Source organism: Chrysemys picta, chromosome 1 (genome assembly GCF_011386835.1).
Source record: "Chrysemys picta bellii isolate R12L10 chromosome 1, ASM1138683v2, whole genome shotgun sequence".
Taxonomy (NCBI): Eukaryota; Metazoa; Chordata; order Testudines; family Emydidae; genus Chrysemys; species Chrysemys picta.
Window position 1 is genome coordinate 107,771,787 of NC_088791.1, and position 24,217 is coordinate 107,796,003.

At 41.1% G+C, this 24,217-nt stretch overlaps 1 protein-coding gene across 14 annotated transcripts in view; it reads right to left on the reverse strand.

Annotated features, from left to right (window-relative positions):
• Nucleotides 1-24,217, reverse strand: part of DNM1L (dynamin 1 like) — a 56,237-nt gene that overhangs the window by 22,438 nt on the left and 9,582 nt on the right. For 4 of the 14 annotated variants that reach the window (XM_008171355.4, XM_065566143.1, XM_008171352.4 and 1 more), the window contains 10 exons: nt 20,189-20,336; nt 12,076-12,122; nt 10,166-10,237; nt 8,843-8,929; nt 7,517-7,679; nt 4,185-4,305; nt 2,708-2,839; nt 2,180-2,386; nt 1,820-1,940; nt 200-355 (listed from right to left, as the gene is read on the reverse strand). In XM_008171355.4, the coding sequence (XP_008169577.1) occupies nt 200-355; nt 1,820-1,940; nt 2,180-2,386; nt 2,708-2,839; nt 4,185-4,305; nt 7,517-7,679; nt 8,843-8,929; nt 10,166-10,237; nt 12,076-12,122; nt 20,189-20,336 (1,254 nt within the window). Of the gene's footprint in view, nt 1-199; nt 356-1,819; nt 1,941-2,179; nt 2,387-2,707; nt 2,840-4,184; nt 4,306-7,516; nt 7,680-8,207; nt 8,309-8,842; nt 8,930-10,165; nt 10,238-12,075; nt 12,123-13,723; nt 13,763-20,188; nt 20,337-22,699; nt 22,785-24,217 lie in introns of those variants that run through there. The other 10 variants (XM_065566132.1, XM_008171351.4, XM_042850042.2 and 7 more) reach the window with 6 other exon arrangements.

Below are 24,217 nucleotides of genomic sequence, written 5' to 3' on the forward strand. Positions count from 1 at the left end.
ATGTACACTGACAGAGTCTAACTCTGACTTTTTTTTGTTTGTGTATATAATGTGGATACTGAATTTTTGCCATAAAAGAGGCTACTCAATACTGTTAGACAAGTCGCAATGCACTGAAGCCGGGTCTTAAGAGTTTATGATATTTCTAAAAAAATACTTGTACACGTTTCTAAACTTAGTAGTCAACCTCTGCTTTTACCTGTGTACTGTAATTGCTACAATGTTGGATAATCCTCTGCATTTCCTCATGAACCAGCTCCACACAGCGCAAGCTGGGCTCCTCTAAACGTTTGATTTGCCTCTTCACCAACAATTCAAATGAAACTTCAGGCACGAACAAGGCAGGTCGGGGTCCCTAGTCGAAAAAGAGAAGAAAAGGGCAGATATTTTTTGTATGATAATAGCACCCAAAGTGTGCTAGGTGCTGCATGAACCCTAAAGGGACATTAGATGATGAATCCCAAAATTAAATCATGTTATTCCCACATCAAAATATTATATTCAGATGAAGATAAGGTTGAGAGTATGTATCAGTAACCTAAGGGTTTAAAAAACAAAAAACAAAACAAACCACAGAATAACCCCAAAACAGCACAGGGAAGATGTTGTAATTATCCAAAGCAATATAAACTCATTTTCACATTAAAAGAGCAGCTCACTAATACACAAATGCTGCACAAAAACCACTCAATCTGCAGTTGATTTATAGGTTCAGAAGGGTAGATTAGTGAGAATTGTACTATGAAGGGGGAAGCAGGGAGAACCCAGTCCCCAAGGCCTGGTCTACACTGGGGGGGAGGAGTTGGGGGGGGGGGGGAAATCGATCTAAGTTACGCAACTTCAGCTATGTGAATAATGTAGCTGAAGTCGACATACTTAGACCTACTCATCATGGTGTCTTCCCAGTGAGTCGACTGCTGCCGCTCCCCCATCGACTGCCTGCACCTCTCGCGGCGGAGGAGTGCAGGAGTCAACGGGAGAGCGCTCGGGGGTCGATTTATCGCGTCTAGACTAGACGCGATAAATCGACTCCCGCTGGATCAATCGCTGCCCGCTGATTTGGCGGGTAGTGTAGATATACCCCAAGTCTCTGTGCTTTAAGGTCTTTTCCCTTCAATCATACCTCAGTTCCTCTGGTAAAGGAGTTGAGGCAGCAGTGCTATGGGGCGCCTTTCAAGTATTTGGGGGTGTCAAACTATTATGTGACCATTGAACCTTTAAAGACCAGTGTCCGTTGTATCAAATATTCTATCAGTGAAAACTCTTGACAGATGTTGTCCAGTCTTCCTCATAGAATTGCTGCATGCAAATTAGCTGTAGAGTTAAGGTGGTGAGTGGTTGAGTTACCTCTGATGCTACAATGACCCCACTCAAGAGTTGCCTGAGTTGTTGACCTGAGCCTGTCTGTAGCCTAAATGATCATAGTAATGAGATCCAATCATTAATCTTATCTCAATTCCAATCTAGTTTCTTTGCTTTATAAACTATGCACAAGACTGATTATTTTTGTAACTATTAGGAAAGTTTGAAGTGCATGTGTTATTCCACTGTTAAGATTACTTGGGACCAAGAAAAGACTGACACCTTTACATTTCTTGAAGGACCTAGTTTTAATTAATTTCAGTTAAAATTAATTTAACTTGTATGGTCTCAGAAAACGTGGGGAGGATGTATTGTTTTCTTCACACAATAAAGAATTCCTCCTTTAAGCATAACCTTAATTTCATAATACAACAGACATGAATCAAAACAAGATTTTTTAAAATCCCATTTCAAATCCGACAAGCAAAAACCTTACGAAACCTAAGATAATACTCACTGTAGCATTTCTAATAGCAGTCAAAATATCTATAGTGTTAAGGCCACCTAGTGGATCAACAGATTCTAAGGTTCGTCCAAATGTCTCATGAAAAATGTAGCAAATTCTAGCTCCACCACATCTAAAAAAGATAAAATTAAGATTGAGGTTACAAATGAGGAAGAGGAAAAAATATTAACTGCAAGGTTTTTCTGTGCCAAACATATTGAATATTTTAAAGTTAACATTATCAAAGTATAAAATCTTTAAATATATTATGATTTGCTTTTACTACTAGTACTGTAGTTTTAAAGTAATGTGATCCAGTGTTTCATGCCAATTATCACAATCTAGATTCTATAAACAAACAATTATACTTACAGCTCAGAAGTTTCTATATATTTTGCTGTTCCTTCAATGGTGTTGCAATATTCAGTGGCAAACTTGGTAATCAGCTGCAACAAAGTGGCACTCTTGTCCTCTACCGGTTCCCCATAGCTGTTCAGCAGAGACTGATACTGAGCAGCTAAAACATTTATTCTAGTTTTCAGTTCTGGCAAGCAATCTCTGATATGATGCATTAGTAACCTAAAAATAGAGCAAGTATAAATTCCTCTGTTAGAAAAGGGAAGAAATCTTCTTCAAACTTCGTTACCTCCAGCACAACTTAAAATATAAACAATTATGATCAAACAAATATATTCGATGACATTTGCTAAGAAAGAGTACAGTAACCGCAGATACTAAATTTTATTTCAAATTTCAAAGGGAGACATCCCAATGTTTCACCGTAAAGCAATAGTACTTAAGGGATGCTAAAGATAAAAATATTTTTTAAAACATTAATTTTAAAATCTTTTTATTTGTTATTTGCTTTTTGCATTTTGCGTGACAATTTATCTGTGGTACCTGTTAAGTGTCCTAGCAAGATACTTGGTTCCATTTCGGTTGGCTAGAGATGGATACTTCTTTTGAAGAAAAGCATATTCATCACGGATAGAATCAGCTACATTCTTCTTATTGTTAATATCTAATTGACTCCTAGAGTAAAAAAGAGAACTATTAGTAAATAAACGTAAGGTGCAATTATCTTATTCATGCTTCCACTTTTCTTGACAGCACCATCCCAAAGTCATCAGAACATCTGCCATTTTTGCCTTCATTCTTAACCCATTTCCCCAACCATTTTCTCTCTTTCACTAACCACGTTTACCCAAAGTTTGGTCAACATTTTCCTCGGACTATAAAGGTGGTGGTTTGGTACTGGGGATGAAGACATGTCATCTCTTCTGAAGGTACTAGAAACGTGACTCCACGGACTGACTCATTGGTGTTGTGCAGCAAATAGGAAATCAGTATGGGCAGTAGCCATCCCCAGTAGACTAAGCATGCAGCCTCTACATCAAAGTGGTATCAGCTCTCACATGGAAGATGTGAGGGGTAAAGCAGGTGGGAAGAAGATTAAGCTCCTGAATCCAGGTACCCACACAGCAGCCAACATTTTGAAACTAGGCCACCCACTGCTTATTTCTTTCTGTAATTAAATACAGATGCTATTTTTGTCTCCAAATCCCTTATTCTAAATCCCACACCCATATGCTTGAGAAACCTAAGCATTCCTTTGTATTAAGGAAAGATCCAGCTTTCAAAAGAACATATTAATTGCCATCCCCTACACCAGTGGTCACCAACTGGTAGATCACAGAGCCTCTGACAGTGGATCTCAGTCTCAGTCACTCAGCCAATCACGATAGGGTTGCCAACCCTCCTGCAGCCAAACCAGGAGATCGGCTGCTAACAGTCCCACGGCACAGCAGAGCTAAAGCAGGCTCCCTGCCTGCCCTGGCCCCACGCCACTTCTGGAAGTGGCCAGCATGTCCGGCAGTGGCTCCTGGGAGGGTAGAGGATCTTCACGTGCTGCCCACACCTGCAGGCACTACCCCTGCAGCTCCCATTGACCAGAAATGGGGAATGGTGGGGAACCGGCCACTTCCGGGAGCAGCGCAGGGCCAGAGCAGGCAGGGAGCCTGCCTTAGTCCCGCTGCACCACCGCCTGGGAGCCGCCTAAGGTAAGCGGTGCCCGGCTGGAGCCCCACCCCATAACCCTCCTGCATCTCAACCTGAACGCCCTTCCCGCACCCTCTCCTCCACCCCAACCCCCTGCCTCAGGCTTAGTCCAGAGCCCCTGCCACACTCCCAACCCTTCAGTGAGCAAGACGGGGCCTCTGAGAAGGGGCGGGGCGGGGCAGGGAACGGGGCAAGGGTGTTTGGGTTTGTGTGATTACTATTATTTCTACAGTTTCTTTGAGGTAGATCCTGGGTTTCACTTAAATTCAAAAAGTGATCTTGTACTTAAAAAGGTTGGAGACTACTGCCCTACACTTACCTGTTCACTATCCCAATTATGCCAAGTTTAACTGGAATCACTCTTCCCATAAGTACATCCATAGCATCAGTGCCAGCATCCATGAGATCCAGCTTTGTGATAACAGCAAGTGTTCTTCGACCTATCAAAACAGCAGGAAAATTGTCATTTACAAGAAGTCTGTCAGCCTTAAGCAGTTTAGTATGGCCGTACAGCAGGGGTGGGCAAACTACGGCCCAGGGGCCACATCTCTCTCTTCAGATGTTTTAATACGGCCCTTGAGCTCCTGCCAGGATGTGGGGTCTGGATCTTGCACCACTCCGCATGTGCCATGGCTCTGCATGGCTCCCAGAAGCAGCGGCATGTTCCCCCCTCTGGCTCCTATGCGCAGAGGCAGCCAAGGGGCTCCGCACGCTTCCCCCACCCCAACTGCCACCCCCGCAGCTCCTTTTGGCTGGGAACCACAGCCAGTGGGAGCTGCAGGGGCAGCGCCTGTGGATGAGGCAGGGCGCAGAGCCGGCTGGCCGTGCCTCCATGTAGGAACCGGAGGGGGGACATGCCGCTGCTTCTGGGACTCCTTGAGGTAAGCGCCGCCCGGAGCCTGCACCTCTGACCCCCTTCTGCGCCCAACCACCTGCCCCAGCCCTGATCCCCCTCCTGCCCTCTGAACTCCTCAGTCCCAGCCTGGAGCACCCTCCTGCACCTCCAACCCCTCATCCCAGCCCCACCCCAGAGCCTGCACCCCCAGACGGAGCCCTCACACCCCCCCACACACACTCCAACCCCCAATTTTGTGAGCATTCCTGGCTCACCATACAATTTCCTTACCCAGATGTGGCCCTTGGGCCAAAAAGTTTGCCCATCCCTGCCTTAAAGTATTCAAGAAGGTCCTTAGTTGACTGCAATGGTCAGAACAAGATGACTAGAACTATGATGAGCAAGATTCTAGGCTCTACAGAGCTCCAGTAACCTGCATAGAAAAGAAGGTTTCACTGCTGCATTGGCTGGAAATTCAGATAATTGACATCAGTGACAGGAGCACTGTGTCAGCTGAGATGGGGTTAGAGTGAGAGATAACAGGAAGTACTAGGCTCACAAGCTTATAGGTTTTAAGAGTGAGCTGAAAGAAGAGCCCTGGTATATACCTAGAGCTAGCCCTGACTTGTTTGCAGTTGTACAAGGGCTACACTTACAATACTACCACTATATGAATGGCTAGAAAAAAAAATTATTAATTCTATTCTGTACACAATGAAACAGATTTAACCAGTTTCTAAAGTATATGATCAGATGTTTCTCAAGGAAAATAAGAACTTTATACTTAGATACGAACATCTCTAGACCCAAATGTGGAAAGAAACCTGTGTAGGTATACTGGATTTGCTTACTCCATGAAATGCTTTAGAAATAAATAAAACTTAGGCTATCTTGGAGCCTTAACATCTTAAATAAATTTGTTAGTCTCTAAGGTGCCACAAGTACTCCTGTTCTTTTTGCAGATACAGACTAACACGGCTATTACTCTGAAACCTGGTAAACTAAGCAGAGTTTGACTGGGTAAGTATTGGGATAGGAGGCTACTGCAGACAAACCAGGTGCTGCAGGAAGAGATAATTCAGTATTCAGTACTGTCCCCAAATCTATACTGAATCAGCATCTCAGCCCTGCGTTAGCTGTCGCTGAGCTGTTATTGTAAGAGCCATCTTTCCAATGGATGCAGATCAGAGGTCCTGACCACTGGCAGGCATTAAAAAAATCCCATAGAACTTTTTGCAAAAATAAGGACGTATAATAATAGCTTCAGACCAGCACACCTGTTACAGGCCTCAAACCTTTAAGGCTGGGAATTATGGAAAGTAGTCCTAGGGTTATATGCCTGATCATATGAACAAGGCAATAAATAAAAAGCAGGATCTGTTGCCCCGTCAGACAGCCCTGGTTCGAGGAAAGACCTAGGAGGAGGTTCTCCAAAGGGGTTAAGAAGGTGGGACCTGGGATGGAGCCCCTGAGGGTACGTCTACGCTGCAATTAGACATTTGCATCTGGCCCATGTCAGCTGACTCAGCTCGCAGGGCTCAGGCTAAGGGGCTGTTTAACCACAGTGTGGAAGTTCAGGCTTGGGCTGCAGCATGAACCCTGGGACCCTCCTAACTCACAAGGTCCTAGAGCGTGAATGTCTACACCTCAATTAAGCAGCCCTTTAGCCCAAACCCCACGAACTCAAGTCAGCTGCCATGGGCCAGATTTTTAATCAGTGTAGACACACCTTGAGGGGCTTTGCCTGAAGAGGCCCAAGCAGAGACTACGTTCCTGTGCCTGATACAATGGAAAGGGAAAAAATATCCCATGCACCAAGGGGAAAAGTACTTGGGAAGCCACATTAGAAGGGTGAAGCATTGAATATATTTTGTTTAATAATAAATGAAACCCCAGAACAGGGAAGGGAGAAGAATTTTGTTTTGAACTTCAACTCTGAGTTGGGCCCCGAAGAAGAGGGGAAACCAAGGCAGGGTGGTGCACCAACAGGTAAGGCAACTGCATGACAGGGTGTTAATCCCAGTGTCTTCGGATAATTTTAACTTGAGTAACTACATTCACTGTCTCTACATATTTCTTCTCTAGGTTCAAATAAATAAAATACTTTTAGCTATTTCAGCGGTTGTGAAAGTGATTCTCACATACATACAGTCAGCAAGTGTGCAGAGTGCTTTAGGACTCATTTGGATCAGTCGCTACATAAACATAAAATTAGTATATATCCACTGCTCAGAAGAAGTTCAAATCAGCAGACTTGCCAGACAAATACAGGGCACTGAAGTGGGCAATATCTGAACACCAAATGCTACCAAATGTATTTTCTCCCTTTTGAGACTAGAATAGAACCATACGCAACAGCCAATTACTAACTGTAGAAGTATTCATTTTCCCTGCTACAAGACACACATTTTATTCCTCCAAAATTGTAATCACCTGAGCAGGCCATACTCAATAACAACTCTCATGAAAGCAGCCTTCTTCAATGCAATTATATTGCTTTGTAAACAGCAGTGGATTACATGACCATATTAGAAGAGTAACAGGATCTGGACTGGCCTTGCCTGTGAGCCAGCAGGCCCTTAATTAGATACTAATTCATCTCAGCATTGCTAACAGCTTCCGAATCGCACAAGCTACAATTGGAAAATGTTATTTGTTAAAATACAACAACTGTTTCCTAGAAAAATCCACTAGTATGAAAAACAAATACCATTTTTTCCAAAACTTTAATTTGGAGAAAATGGTAGGAAAATCCTAGGAAAATCCATTTTAAGAGAAATACTAAAATGCAGGCTCCAGTATGTCTTGCTGCTTACCGTCTGGATCTACCTCCCGTGCAATTTTAAGTGCCTCTGATGTAGCCATGTCTGTGTTGGCAGCTGTGACTGCCAGAATAATTGAATTTGGGTTACTAATGAATCGAAGGATTAGTTCTCTGATTTGAAGTTCAATGTCCTTAGGCTGATCACCCACAGGTACCTAAAGGGAAACAAACAATATAGAACTAAAGGGGGGAGTGAATCATGCAAATCCAAATCACACACTTCTCTCTATTAAAAAACACAACAATATAAAACCAAATTTCTCTGGACTAGAAATCAAGTTTGAAACCAGGCTAATGAAGATACTATAAGAAAAGTACAAAAACATGAAAACAGTGCACAATGAGAACCAAACCAAATACTCCAATTTACTATGTTAATTTTGAGGAGATTTTCAAAGGAACAAATGGCAGTTCTGCCCCTAACTTGCATTGCAAGTCTAGGGAAGTTACGCACTTAACTGCCATTGGGGACCCAGAAAAAAGCCCCCTTCCTGTAGAAAAAGTTACAGTTCAATAAAAAACTTTCATATGGGACCTAAATATTTCCTCCCCTTCAGGGCACCCTGTGTGTCCTTCAGAGCTCAGACGGTTTCCACCATTGTTTCCTTGCTTTACACAATTCTTCAAGCATTGCCACTTCTGTAAGAGGGGGAGGTGTCATTTTGATTCTGGTCAATACTTACCTAATTAACTACAGGTGTTACTGCTGACACTAAAGTGCTACCTCTCCTATTAGCCAAGCATGCTACCTCCACAACATTTCCAAGCCTCTTAGTGTACATCTACTCTGCAAAAGAAAAAAAAAAATCCCACAGCAGCAAGTCTCTGAGCCCAGATCTACACACATGGGCTCACGGAGCTTGTACTGTAGTGATAAAAATAGCATGTAGACATTTTGGCTCGACCTCTAAAGCCCAACTCCCTCTCCGGTCTTCAGAGCCCAATCTCCAGCCCAAGCAGAATGTTTACATGGTTATCTTTAGAGCCATAGTGCAAGCCCAAGTATGCAGACCCAGGCTCTGAGACTCGCTGCTGTGGTTTGTTTTCTGCAGTGTAGACATAACCTTTACAAGAAAACCCTCTCTCCTCAGTGTACAGCACTACCAAAGATCCAAATTCTAATCACAAGATGGGGACACTTAATTTCAAAGCCATACAGAATTGCTGGTCAACTTGATGGACAATAACATTTTCTGTTTTTAAAGGGAATCTTAGATGATTTATCAAATGGTACAAAATGGTCAAAACAGAGGTCATTTTGCCCCCCTCAAAAATAATCTACCTGCAGCAAATCAAAAGGTAAAATTCAGTCTCTTACCTTTGTCATTCCTGGCAAATCCACAAGAGTCAGATTGACAACATTCGGTGAAAAAATTTTAAGGTGAATAGGTTCAGGACTGATCCCCTAGAAATACATTAAAATCACCAAGAATTAGAGTTAGAGGATTTGTTTACCTAGACATACCACTCAGAAAGCCAATTCTTTACTAAAATTAAACTCCTGCACCAGAGACCTCTACACAAGAATTTGTCCAGAAATAAAGTCATCAGTTTATCAACCAATTTCTGTGTGTGTGCAATCCTGCCTTCTCCTACTTGATGGATAAAACAAATTTCAGCAACAGCACATATGCACATAAACATGGCTGCTGATTTTACAAGCTAAACAAAGTGTCATACATACACATAAGGCTGTTTATATAAACACCATATGGGTTCGACCTAGGGAGGTGGAGGCTACTTCCCCTTGTGGCACTACTACATAAACAAGTTTTGAAGCGAAGTCTGATACCCAGAATTCTGCCAACATAATAATTTCATAGCAGTGCTGGTGTCACCTCAGAACTATGTGAACTACATGTGCTAGTAGATCCACTATGTTATTTACTGTACACTGGAGTTGTATGAGCCTGTCTCAATGTTTAACCACCAGATTTTCTGCAAGTGGGATGGGGTGTTTGCCCCCACATCAACCCCAAAAGGGCCAAGAAAGCTGAAAAAGGGCCAATTAGTGGCCACACATGAGAGGTTTAGGTTGCCAAAGCAATCCCTGATTGGAAGACGGCATTCAGCTGAGCAGAAAATGGCTGCAGCGACCCTCTGTGCTTTAGAGAGGAAAGGAGGGAACCTAAGGAAAGAGTAGGATCCTGTGGTCCTGGCCCTGAGAGAAGGATGTACCTAGCAGAGAGATAGGAAGAGCAGAAAGCCTGCTAGAGATGAGTAGGAAGCAGTCCAGGGAGAGAAGGAACTGAGCAGCCCTTGGCTGCATGTTGTAGAGTCCCTGGACTGGAACCCAAAGTTGTGAGAGGGCCTGGGTTCCCCTACAAGGCACTGACGGAGTGGCATTGCCTGGACAGCTGGTCCACTGTGACTCCATACCCCAGAAGGGGAAACAACATAGTGACCTGGCAGGAGGGCTGAGTCACAAAGAGGAAGCTGCAGTTCCTGGAGTGAGGGAGGGGCTGTAGAGCGAGAGAGAAGACAACAGCTGAGACCCTGCAAAGAGAGGTGTCAGACCTGGAAGAGAGCTAATCCCCAGAAGAGCCAAGAAGAGGTGCCACCATCGAGTACCCCATGACAGTAAGGAATTTTAGAAACTATGATATTCTGTGAACTAGAGTGGAGTTCATCTTGTACCAACCTTATTATTTCCTGAAATCCTCTCGGTTTCATTTTCTATTTCTTGTCGAATTTCATCAAAGTCTGTATAGAGCTAAAATACAGAAGCAAAAGTAACAAAGTCAGATAGCAATGTACTTACTGCATACATCTATCTATGAGAGAGAGAGAGAGAGAGAGAGAGAGATCTATATATCACCAAAACGTTTTTCTTGCCAACATAAAGTGATAAATAGTGTAAGTATGCACATAAAAAGCAAGAATCATCTTCAGCACTATTTTACAATGCTATCAAAGTGAACATTAATAGCTGGAAACCGATTATTGAGTAATAACATTCGCCTTTTGCTACAATGGGCAGCAGGAGTTATTACTCGCTACCAAGATCTCATCAAGGGGAAAGATTTATCCACAATAAAGTGTTTAAACTATATTAGTTTTATTTCTAATAAAATTTTGTCTTCGAAGTTTGAATGCGAGTAGGATACACTAACACGGGGTAGGCAACCTATGGCACGTGTGCCAAAGGCGGCACGCGAGCGGATTTTCAGTGGCACTCACACTGCCTGGGTCCTGGCCACCGGTCCAGGTGGCTCTGCATTTTAATTTAATTTTAAATGAAGCTTCTTAAACATTTTAAAAACCTTACTTACTTTATATACAACAATAGTTTAGTTATATATTATAGACTTATAGAAAGAGACCTTCTAAAAACGTTAAAATGTATTACTGGCACGCGAAACCTTAAATTAGAGTGAATAAATGAAGACTCGGCACACCACTTCTGAAAGGTTGCCGACCCCTGCACTAACGTCATGTTGCCCTCTGTATCTCCCAGGTACCCTGTTCCTCCCCCTCTCCAATCCTCTTCAACATGCCCTGCCAATCTTCTCTGGTCTGCCTCCGCACTCTGCAACCACTCTTCCTTCCTTAAACAAAACACCCCCAGTCCAAAATTAGGCAGCACAGAGTGATGTCATCCAGTCTTCCATCCCTCCTGGCTCCCCATCTCTGTATGTATCCCCCATCTTTCTCCATCTCTGGCTTTGCCAGAAGTTGTAGAAACAGTTTGGCATCATCAGCAAATCAACTAATAGTTAGAAAATTTCATAACAGTGTTCTATAAACATGTAAAAAAATACCTCTGCATGAGTGACCTAAGCCATAGCTTCAAGCAACACGCAAAGAGGGGGAAAAACTCGACACAAAATACTGCATTCTGCCACACCTCTCCACAGCAAATTTCTACTCCCTGACCCAAAGTACAGGGAGTCAGAACTGGGGCCCTCTTCAACCCATTCCAAAAAGATCCAAATCAAAATCAACAAGCAAGTCATCAAATTAAGGATGGCTTGCTTCAACCAAGGGAGACAAACTGTCCTTAACATAGAAAGACTCTTTAGCATTACAGTCCTTCAGTCTTCACCACATGGCTGGGGAAGCTCTTTCTAGTCCTTTCAATCCCCCTCCTACAGTCTTCCACTACTTTCCTCTTATATCTCTGCTCAAGTAAGTCTCTAGTTAACTCCTTCCCTGACTATCTTAATGTGGAGTAATAAAAACAATTTGTGATGGTATATGTACTTATCTTTGTAATTTCCACTCAATGCTTCACCAAAAAACACTAAAAACAAAGCCAACAATACATACAAAGTTGGAATTTTTAAAGCCTAGCCATTCAGGTGATACAAGCCAATATAGTGAGGACAAGCACTGTAGAAGAGAAACAACCCAGAGACACCATAACTTTAAACTTCCTTTCCTGAACTTAAAAACCCCACAAACTTCTCAAGAACAAAGTTCTACCTTGGCATGAAATGTAGCATGTGGAGTTCATCCCTTTTAGGGGAAGTTGATGGAGGAGAAAGGGTTGGAATTGAACTTCAGGCTTATAATAGAAAGCTAGCTACTGTCACTCCATAATAAACAAACCTTATTTTTGGTGTGAAGGAATTTACCCCATTCTTCAGCATCAATCCCTGAAAACAAAACCATTACATGAGTTAGAGAGGAAAAAAGTTTCATTTTCAAGGACACCCTACTAAGAGCCTAAGGAGGGATAGCTCAGTGGTTTAAGCATTGGCCTGCTAAATCCAGGGTTGTGAGTTCAATCCTTGAGGGGGCCATTTAGTGATCTGGGGCAAAATTGGTACTTGGTCCTGTTAGTGAAGGCAGGGGGCTGGACTCAATGATCTTCAAGGTCCCTTCTAGTTCTATGAGATCGGTATATCTCCATTTATTTAGGGAGGAAGGGATAGCTCAGTGGTTTGAGCATTGGCCTGCTAAACCCAAGGTTGTGAGTTCAACCCTTGAGGGGGCCATTTAGGGAACTGGGTAAAAATCTGTCTGGGGACTGGCCCTGCTTTGAGCAGGGGGTTGGACTAGATGGCCTTCTGAGGTCCCTTCCAACCCTGATGTTCTATGATCCTGGTGTCTTTTTCACTTGAATAGTTTGTTGAAAACCAAGATACATTTTCTTTTAAAGTAGCAGCAGAAATGCAAAAGTTAATCTACTTCCTACTGTAAGAAATTAAATGGCTTTAAATACATATATTTAACATTCTGCGTCTCATTCCAACTTTTAATTTGTAGATCCGTTGCCTAATTTCCACTCTCTGAATAATGGATTTGATTAAAAGAATAACTCATTTTCCTATCCTAGCAGGCCCCAGAAATGCCCTGCCTATTTAAAGATCAGTTTGTGACTGAAAAAAAATAACTTTTTGCAACATCCTTTTTTGCATACAAGTAAGCATACATACAGTGCACTGTACAGAGATCAGATTACAGCTGAAAGAAATCATTAGAAAAATCTGCTCAAGTAGAAAAAAAAACAATACATAAGTGTTCTACTTGTTAACAATGAAACCTTGGGGGCATAAGTCTTATAAAGTCCAATTCTGCCAGAGGCCAAGCATCCTTAGCCATACAGACTTCAACGTTGGCTGACAATATTCTGTGCTTCTTAGGATCAGGCCCAAAACCAGCAAAAGAGATATAGAAGTGGCCACTACTGTTATTGAGTGTACTTAAGCACAAGCTCCTACTAAAAAAAGTAAGTTTTAGTCATATCTGGAGACATCTGTATTCCCTCAGCTAGATCTCCATTTTTTTAAGTGATGTTGCATTTCAAATTCCCAGTTTCTCTATACAGAAATCAGTTCTAGAAAGGAACCAACAAGAACTCTGCTTACTATTTGCTCATCCAAATACTGCTTATCTAAAAGTAAGTACCATTCGAACTGTCTCATTCTGGTAGGAGTCCCAAAAGACACTCACCAATACATATTAAAAACACATTACGTAACTAAAATGTTATGAAAATTATATGATAAAGCAACACATTGCAAAAGAAAAGTTAAATTCATCCCTTGCTAATGCAGAGCAAAAACAGAAATTACTGAAATTGAAAAAAAAAAAAGCCACAAGACTGACCAAAATAACCATCAGTAAACACAGTAGCCAGTGTGTTAAAGTAAAAGTGCAGTCAGCAATAAAGTGGCATGAAATGCAGGTAGTTAAAATACATAAACATGCAGATAATTGTTGTAGGGACAACAAGCAAGTGGCTAAAAGAAACCTTTAGTAAGGTGTCTTGGATTTTTCCATGTAGCAGGGTCTGCAGTAAACACAAACAGCATTGAATAAAGTTTAGTATTTGCCATTAAGTTTTACATAGCATTATCTTTACCTTTCTGTACCAGACTTAGGGGGATTATAAAAGCATGCAGACAGACATGCATGCTATTCAATTATTAATGAAAATGCATAATGCATTATCACAATACACTGTAAACAGATCTTGAACACTCATCACTAAATGATACACATTAATCAAATATATTGTCATGTCGTTTATTTGATGCCTTTATTATTGCTGTTCATCTCAGAATTACTGTTTTGAAGTACTTTGATTTCAAACACACAAAACAGTGCCCTTTTCAATAGAGCAATCTAGAACGTCCCTTGATGAGGGTCATTTCTCACCCTGGATAAGCTATAAAACCTATTTGAAAACAAGGATTTAGTGTAAGTGCATTTTTTTTACATATTGCTGGAGGTGCTGTAGAGAGATCATTAACTTTTTGCTGCATAAATCATAGTTATGCATGACAACTTCCTGCACATCAATGAGAAACTCATGAAAATTAAAATAAGCAGGATACAATGGCCAGAAATCTGAGATTATTTAAGAAGAGACAGTGCCAGGTAATTTAGACTTTAAAAATGTAGGTTTCAAAAACCAAGTTTATCCACATCCTGTATCTCCCTTTACACTAAGAAGGCTATTTCCTCACAGCATCCTCTACTGGGAGCGGAGGAAGCCCACTAGGGTCATAAAAGGCTGCCATCAGAACCCCAAGATCTTCTAGGTTGAGATGGGGACAGCAAGGACTTCCCAAAACAGTCAGGAGCAGCACCACTGGTGCATGAAGAGACCCAGCTGGTCTCCCAGTTCTCCCTCTCCAATACTTTACAGTCCCTAAACACCAGTAGACCACTTCTTATTATCTGAAATCTAGACTTTATTGTTCCTGTTTACTCATCCCTTCCTTTCACCCTATAACAAACAAAAATAAAGAAATGGAACAGAAGAGAGACATGCCCAGCCACACTCTGATGATGCTGTACCAGTTACTCCACCCTTTGTCTTTTTAGATGGCAAGTTCTTTGCAGCAGGAACTGTCTTCCTTTGTGCTTGTACCAACTACAACAGGGGGCCCCAAAACCTGACTGGGGCTTCTGCCTGCTACTGAGATATAAACAGCACTTGCTTCAGATATCACAAGGTCCTATGTTTGGAGGTACTGATGTGAAAAGCTGATAAAATAATGTTGCTTTAGTAATTCTAGATTCAGACTCTGGCTCTTATCTTCTGGCTCCATATTAACTGTCCAGTAAGACTGCAACATTTAACTTCCCACCTCAAATATTAAAATAGTAAAGGTTACTAAACTGATCCGTCATACGTCCTCTTCCCCCATCCCATCCTCCCACAAAACGGATGAAGTTTAATTGTAAAAATGATTCTGAGCTGCAAGGCCAATTTAATAATTAATGGGGGCAGAAATTTCACAGAGCTCTCTCAATTGTTTTCTTTGTCCTGTAATTCACTAGAAAACAATGCAGTGTGCTATTGCCACAAACATGTTATATGACTATCAACAAACAGAACTATTATGAGGTATTTGCTCTGATCAAACCAAGAACCTCTCTCAGACCTCAGTGTAAATGAGAGTTATGGAGATTGTGTCTCTGTCAGATATGATGATGTGAAAATACAGTGCTTACTCCCTCACTTCTAATGGAGTAGACTATTCTCTTTTGTTAATATATTTTCTGTATTTTGGGTTAGAAGCTCTTCGGAAGCTTCAGATTCTTTTGTACTGAATAGCAATCGTATTTACTATCCCTTCATTTCAGTGAAGTGGTATGATTTTATCATGTCGGGGAATGCTCAAAAGTGACTCAAAAAATAGTTGCTCTTTGGTCTGGCACAAAAGAAAAATCAGAAACATTGTCAGTTACATGGTTCTTAAACTTCTCCTCCCTACCAGAGTGCTGAGGATCAAACTCAAACACAGTAGGTAGGGTTCAAGAGAAAAATTATATGGGCTCATTCCTCAGGTAAATCACACCGAGTTTTGTCAAAGGCTATCAAAATGAAATTAGCATCACTGGAAAGTAGAGGTTATTTCCAACTGCCTGTACAGTTATGTCATGTCAATGTATTTACCTTCAACTTCTTTTTGAAAAACAATCTAGTATTTGGCACAATAATATTAAGGTCTGAAAACAAGTACAATAGGTGACAATTTGAAAGTCTAACTACAAAACAAGGGAGGAATTTTCTGGGTGAATATACCTATGCTGAAGATAAATTTCTGTTTATAAAAACATATCATGTATAAAGCCTCACTTTTGGAACCAAGATGTGTATTATTTATATACAAGCTTTAGTGAATAAAACTGGTGTTAAAATGTTAAGTCAATAACAGCACAATATAAGGAGGCATTCAAATGAAAGCACAAGGAACCACTATGTGTTCTTATGTTTATGAGCATGAAGAGTTCATTAACAGTATGTTCAGAGTAGTACAGTGCACTAGTGCAGAAACTGAGGACTTCTTGTATAAGATTCAACTAGCAGAAAAATCTCCCCTCACTTAGGGACAATGTGTCATTTTGATGGGCAAATATTAAGTTTATTTTCCTCATTCTAATTCATTCAAATTAGGGGTGCACCATAATATTTTTTGCCCAAGCTAGTAATTTTTATTGACAATTTTGAAAGTATTTTTAAAAAAAAACGGAAGTAAAAGCAAATATGTCAATTTATGTAATGACCAGATGCTAAAATATGCTTGAGAACAGATTTTCACAAGAGCTCTGAAACAGAAACCAAGTTTACTAGGCTGGAATAACTGGAGCAGCTATAACATTGTGGAGAATATGAAATTCTTCTTTATTATACAATAAATGTCTAGCATTCCTGATTATCCAGCATTCTTGCAAAAATGTCATATGTTGCTATCCAATGCCATGTCTGGGGATAGTGATATTATGGTAGCTAGCCTATGACATTACCTGGCACTTTAACTGGTAACCAACTTAATCAACTACAGTCAAATGCCACAGGGTTAGTTCCATGAAATGCACTTAAGAGTTAGACGTGTAGAGTTCAGATATGCAACTGTCCTTAAATTTATTTACAAACTGTATTGTATGGCCACCAGATGCAACGACTATACATCAATTTTGGAAATACATACTTTCATTTTATTAGCAAGTGGAATATAATTCTAATTATTTTGAAAATAATCCATTCCTTGCACTATTTTTGGAATTTTAAAAATCAACTACCAAGTTGTCCTAGTTCATCTGGCAAAACCTTCACACTACATTTCAAAGCTAAAATGGTTCTTATAATTCTGCATATGCACTAGCACAATGATGTCAGCAGGAATATATTTAATTCTGAGAATAGCATTTGTTAGGGAACAGAACTAGAGGGCCAATAGATTAAGCATCAAATCCACTCCTCTCCTCTCCCCCCCCCCCCCCCACTGATGTTTGTCCTATGTTGTCATTCAGCTTCATATTAATAATCTTGGTTTGATGACAAAATTACACATACAATTCAAATTCCAGAGGGTATTTACCTGCCGGAATGTTTTTGGTTTCTTTTAAATGTAAGTCAAATTCTGGACTTCATCTCCTTAACAGCGTTTGCTTTATATCAACAAAACAGACCCTCGGACAGCAGGCAGCTTTGACATTGTATGAGAAACAACAGACCATGCTGACTCATTTAAGAAAGGCTGCAGTATTACTGACTGTAACTCAGCAGTATATAATTTTGTAAATACTCAAAAGAAAGCAAAACAAGTTATTTTTTCCAAAAAAGAAAATTCTCTAAATCCCTAAAATTATTATAGGACAACTATGCGTAAGGATACTATATAAGGATAAAGTTCATAGGGTTATGCTTTATTTCATGTCATTTTAGTCCTTGAAGCTGGAATGAAAAAAAGACAAGTCTGATAATCATAATTAGCTACATGTAGGTTTATATAGACAGTTGTTTGTGTACTTATATCTAACACACAAATAGGGCCCTACCAAATTCATGGCCATGAAAAATGCGTCACCGACCGTGAAATCTGGTCTCCCCCATGAAATCTGATCTTGTGTGTGCTTTTACTCTATACTATACAGATTTCATGGGGAAGACCAGCATTTCTCAAACCGGGGATTCTCACCCAAAAAAGAGTTGCACGGGGATTGAAGGTTATTGGGGGGGGGGGGGGGGGGGGAATGTCACAGTATTGCCACCCTTACTTCTTCACTGCATTCAGAGCTGGGTGGCCAAGAGTGGCAGCTGTTGGCTGGGCGCTCAGTTCTGAAGGCAGCACCCTGCCAGCAATACCATACCGTACCATGCCATCTTTACTTCTGCACTACGCTGGCAGTGGCTCTGCCTTCAGAGCTGGGTTCCTGGCCAGCAGCCGCCGCTCTCAGGCCACCCAGCTCTGAAGGCAGCGCCGCCGTCAGCAGCAATGCATAAATAGGGGTATCAGTACCATAACCCCTCCCTCCAATAACCTTGCGACCCCCCCACAACTCCTTTTTTGAGTCAGAACTCCTACAATTACAACACTGTGAAATTTCAGATTTAAATATCTGAAATCATGAAATTTACTATTTTGAAAATCCTATGACCTTGAAACTGACCAAAATGGACCGTGAATTTGATATGGCCATACCCATAAAGAAAGGTATCTATTGAAAAGTGTCTGTGTATTTTGCTTTAATGTTTGTCCCTGCTTCTTGGAGCATCCGTGCAGTTTGTTTGCACCTCAGTAAAAAAATTCTAACTTAGTTGATAGAAGCCATAAAGCTCTGTCCATTCCGATCAGATAAGCCTACCTTACTCTGAAAATTAAAAATGTAGCTATAACACTTGGCACATATGTAGTGGCTTTCATCCAAAGATCTCAATGGGCTTTATACCATAAATATTTATTTAATTCATCATCCCTGTGCAGTATGTGCCATTATCCCCATTTTACAATTGAAAAGACTGAAGCCCAAAGTCACAGGAAATTTGTAACAGAGCTGAGAACAGAAGAGATGCCTACAAACTCCTAATACTCTGTCCTGGTCTACAAAAACATCTTTTCTACCCTTAACCTTGCAGACTAGGACAAAAACTAGTAATTATCATGCATCTCATTCTACTGTGCACGAGGTGAAAGCAGTTCAAAGGGTACCAAAACATTAGGTGCAAATAAAATGCAAATAATGTGAAATTAAATTTCACGGATACTTTAAAGAAACCAAATGTGTTCTATGGTTCTATTTTAATATTCATATGCCTCTCAGAGCCCATCCTTGTCAAGTAGTTTATTGTGCTGCATGTTAAAAACTTAACTTTTATACATTGGATTTGTGTTTTCTGTCACTTTCAGCAACAATGGCATTTGGAGCTGGAACACCTTCAAGGTTCTCCAGTGTTTAATAGTAATTTTTCAAGTACCAAAAGATACAGAAAGTATATTAACAAAACAAGTAACAGACTTCTAGAACCTTGATTTAATATTTTCAGGAATCTGTTCTGAACTAAAGGTTTTAAAAGGAGCTTTATTTAAATTCAGGGAAAAGTAACAATTCTAGTATATATATTTAAGTTCATCATACCATCAGAAGTGTATGTGTTTTCACTGTCAAATGAAAAGATTTTTTGCTATGACTGATTAATTCTAGTGGTCTCACTCTTACATAGACCAAGAGTATTACTTAATGCAAAGTGAAACTGTTCCAACTCCCAACAGGCAATTGAGGTGACACTCTTGATCTGCTAACGGATAAGGAGGAGTCGCTAAAAGAGACTAAAGCTTTAGACTAGACAAGATTTAGAATAATCTAAAACATCCTACTTTCATATGGCTTAGAATTTCTCAATACTGCTTAGTAAAATGATATCAATAAGCCACTGGAGGTTCCAATTAAGTTTTAAACTAATAAAGGTTTGTTTTCGTAATCCCCAGCCCACTATTTTTTCCAGTTACATACATTCTTTAACTCCTCTCCACAGTCATGCACTTGTAGGGGAGGTTTTATTTATCAGCAGGAACAGAGAACCTAAGCAAAAATGCTCTGCACACCCTATGCAATCACTACCAGTCAAATACCGTAATACTCTCTTCTCACAGGTGCACACTGAATACAAGGGAGAGAACAAAGGTAAGCCTAAAAATATGAAACTCAGAAAAGCTATTGAAAGAACCAATTATCCTAATTGCCAGAGCTTTTATAGCTTCTGTCGTATGGGTAGCATAGGTGGTGACAGTGGCTACGTTTTCTCAACACAATTATATGTATAAAATAAGCCTCAAAGGAATAAGAAAAAATGTGCAAATACATTTTAAAATTAAAGTTAGTAATTTTTTCCCACAAAAAGGGTAGAAATATCATGAGGTATTTCCTTTTAAGGACTACTACATAAACATGAAGATTAAAATCCCAGTTGGATCACTCTTACCATTTTCATCTCCAGATGTTTTCCGACGATCCTCTGGTGAAACATGCACCAGCTGCAGAATAAGGGGTCTCCGGGTGATAATTCCAGTACCTCTTGGGAGCAGATCCCTCCCCACAAGACTTTCCAGCACTGAACTCTTGCCACTGCTCTGAAAATTGAAACACATCTGTGACTTTCTTATATACCTATTATTGCAATGCTGTAATATTAACCTTTTAACATTTTATTTTATTTAAAGGAAAACAAATGCCTCCATAGATTGTATTCATTTATTTCACCAACCTTGAAGTAGGAACTTACTGGGTTTAAGAAAATATTTTGCACTTTTTTAGCACTTTCCATCCAGAGATCTCAAAGCACTTTAAGAACATTAATCTTCACAACAACCTTTTGGAAATAACTGAAAAGTTGTTTAATTATACTTTAACTTCTATAAAGCAACTCTGTATCTTCCGGGGTGACTATTTTGTAACATCTTACAGTAACACTACAATGAGTAACAGTAGAGTAGAGAGTTAATTTTCCTGGCTACACCATGATGGAAACATACAAGTGTCACTGAAAAAGATGTTTTGCATTTGGGTACTTATCCTTTCTACATCGATACAGTAGAATCTTTCACATGAAAATGAGTACAAGTCTGTCGCATCTTACGCGCATTTAACATGCGCGATTTCAGCTTTACACGGTCGGCAAAAGCAAACAAACAAAAAACAAAAAAGAGAAAAATAACAATTTTAATACCGTACCTGTAGTGCGGGCGATTCCGCCCGCCACTGAACTCAATGTAATTTTGACTATATGCGGTTTTCGCTTTAAGCGCTAACCGTGGAACAGAACCCCCGCGTAAGATGAGACAGACCTGTACCCCAAGTAGAATTTTGCACGGCTATTGTACACGTTTTGGCAGGTAACTCCACGGATTGCAAAGCTGATGCATCTTGCCTATAGGCCAATCAACCAGCGGCAGCTGACAAAACATAGCAGTTAAATACTTTCACTGAGGACTGGTCTACACTGGGGGGCGGGGAGGGAAGGGAAGATCAAGCTAAGTTACGCAACTTCAGATACGTGAATAACGTAGCTGAAGTCGACGTACTTAGATCTACTTATCGCGGTGTCTTCCCCCATCGACTCCACCTCTCGCTCCGATGGAGTACTGGAGTCGACGGGAGAGCACTCAGTGGTCGATTTAGCGTGTCGTCACTAGACGCGATAAATCGAACCCTGCTGGATCGATCGCTCCGGAGGTAAGTGTAGACATGCTCTAAGACTGCACAATCCTAAATTCCCTCTGAGTGTCATTTCCCTCTGCAGAACTTGTGTATGAGGTTGGTAGAAGTGTAACGAGATTGGCAATAATATATACATACAGGTTCGAGGAAATACCTTGTTAATCATCTACTAACATTTACTAAGCCTGGGCACATCACCTCAATTCACTACAATTCTGGATTGACAGGTTTGGTTTGGGGAGTTGTTTTGTTTTAATAGAACCATACTACACTATTCAATTTCTCTGTAGTTTGCAATTGAGGGGTAAGAATAAAGGGCAAGGAGCTAAAAAGGTATTTGTCAATCACTGAATTATTGAGTCCCCAAATTATCACCGACCAACATGGTAGTTATTTAATAATCATTGAGCATATTGACAAGTCTATCTGCTACACAGTAGCTCTATGGAACCCTTTCCACTGGGTTCCAATCCGGGGCCCAACAGTAAGCAGCTAAGTCCTAATACTCCAAGTGCTAGACGGCTGTTTCGCCTACCTAGATCACTTCCTACCAAAACCCTCTTTTCCCCCATGGATAAAGTAAAAATATGAAATAACTGAAACCAAAGAGTCTCAGACCTTCTGAGAGCTGCAAGTCCCTTCTCTGTGGGTTTGGCAAAGGTGGTACAGCTAGTAGCAGCACCTGCAGTGCTCCTTCCCAAGAGATCAGGGTGTAGGTCAGTTCTCCACCTCTGCCAGCCAGCTACTGAGCTGTGCTCCCCTTTTAAGTTCCTTCTCCAGCCCACGCATGCTTTGCAGGTGAGGCGGGGCAGGGCTGCCCAGGCCCAAAGTAGCTCCTTACCCCCTTCCTTTCCAGTGCAGGGTTTGTACACTGTCACGGGGGTACTATTTAAATCAAAATAGTAAATAAAATTTGGTAACAATTGTCTCATTCCCAAGATTAACTGCTGCTACCCTTCATTATTTTCAGAGTAGAAAGCAGTTTCTTTAACAATAGTTTAAAGTCAAGAACGGATATGGAGGTCATGAACCTAATCATATCATTGTTTACAAAGGCAGATTAAGGTGTCATAGTGAGAGATGGACACAGTGAAAGGAGGATAAGAGAATGGGATTAAAAAGTGACTTGCTAAAGGGTTAAATTATAAAGTGCAAAGTAGTAACAGATTTTTATTGATGTGATGGGACAAGACAGCCAAATCACTATCTGTCCCACTAAAGGGAACACACACAGCAAGAGAGTATTAAAGAGAATATTTATGGATAAGGCATCTACCTTAGAATGTATCATCTCCTCCTCAAGCATACAGGGCCAAAACCTTCAGTTGTTACTCAGAATTTCAACAGGAACGTTGCCTAAGCTTTATTTTTTTTAAAAAAATAAGAGTTTCATGCTGTAGGAGAGAGCTATTTTACCAACAAATAGAGAAAGACTTAAAAAACACACTAAAAGTTATGCTGCTGTCAGATTTGCAAACCACAGCTGGAGTTACATTATGATGAAAAAAAGTCCAAAATAATCACACCTAAATAATCTGAATTGGAATGTGGACCCACTCTGAAAAATAACTACATAAATATGGCACTCATTCCACAGATCTGTTCCCTATATGAATTTTGGATACATCTTCTGATTTGTATATTTTAACTACTTTCTCCCCAAGCAACTCTACAGAGCCAACAGTTAGAAAATAGGACTTGATTCTATCCCTTTTCATCCATCCACAGCCCATGTCTTCACTGCTAAATTGAGTTACAGGCAGCTCTTGGCTTAAGTCCATCCACACACAAAAATCCTTGAGTCTGATGTTGTTTTTAACTCAAGTTGGCTGGCCCACCAGGAGATAATAGAACACAGCTGGAGTTAGCACAACTCATCAGCAGTTCACGTCTACCCCCATTCTGTGTAGCTCCAGTGTTATTTTGCAGGATGGATTCTCTCACTCAAACCAGGCTAACTCAAGAGGAGTTAACTTGAGCATAGATAATTTACATTAACTCTGTGGTGAAGATATAGGGTACACCTACACACGCACACACACAAGTTGTGCTCATTAGTGCCTACAAGTAGCAGTGTGGCTAAGCTGGCATGGATGACAGCTCACACAAGCCGCCTGAGTATTTAGCTGAGGGTCAGAAGGGCCTGTACTCACGCAGCTAGCCCAAACTGCCACCAATGGCATTTGTAGTAGAAAAAGAGAGCCTGGAGACATAAGACCTGCTGTAAAGCCAAAGGCCCTGCTTATATAAAGCAAAGTTAGCAAGAATCAGGCTATAAGCAAAAGTCGGGTCCTGTTACAAAACATGCCTGCCTGCAGGTTCGCTGTCCGGAACATGAACTTGGCAAGAACACGGCTGGTGTTGCAAAAACACAAACACTCCTAAAAAGTGCTAGGCACTGGACACTTGCATAAACACATTCCAGAAGATCATGCCAGACACCCCCACAGCTCCCGGCCACCGCAGCTGGCAGGGGGGACCCCCACAGCTCCACGCCACCGCTGCTCCCGGTCACCATGGGAGGCAGGGGAATCCGTTGCTCCCGGCCAGCAAAGGGGACCCCCGACTGCTCCCCACCCATCCACCGCGGACAGCATGGGGGACCCAGCAGCAAGAGAGACCCTCGGAGCTCCTAGCTGCTGTGGGTGGCAGGGGGGTTCCCCACAGCTTGGAGCCTCCAGCAGAGGGGGACCCTGAAGCTCCCAGCCCCCACACCCTCTGCCTAGGCTACCCATTTTGTGATGGGTATTTTTTAGTAAAAGGCAAGAACAGGTCACAGGCTTCGTGATTTTTT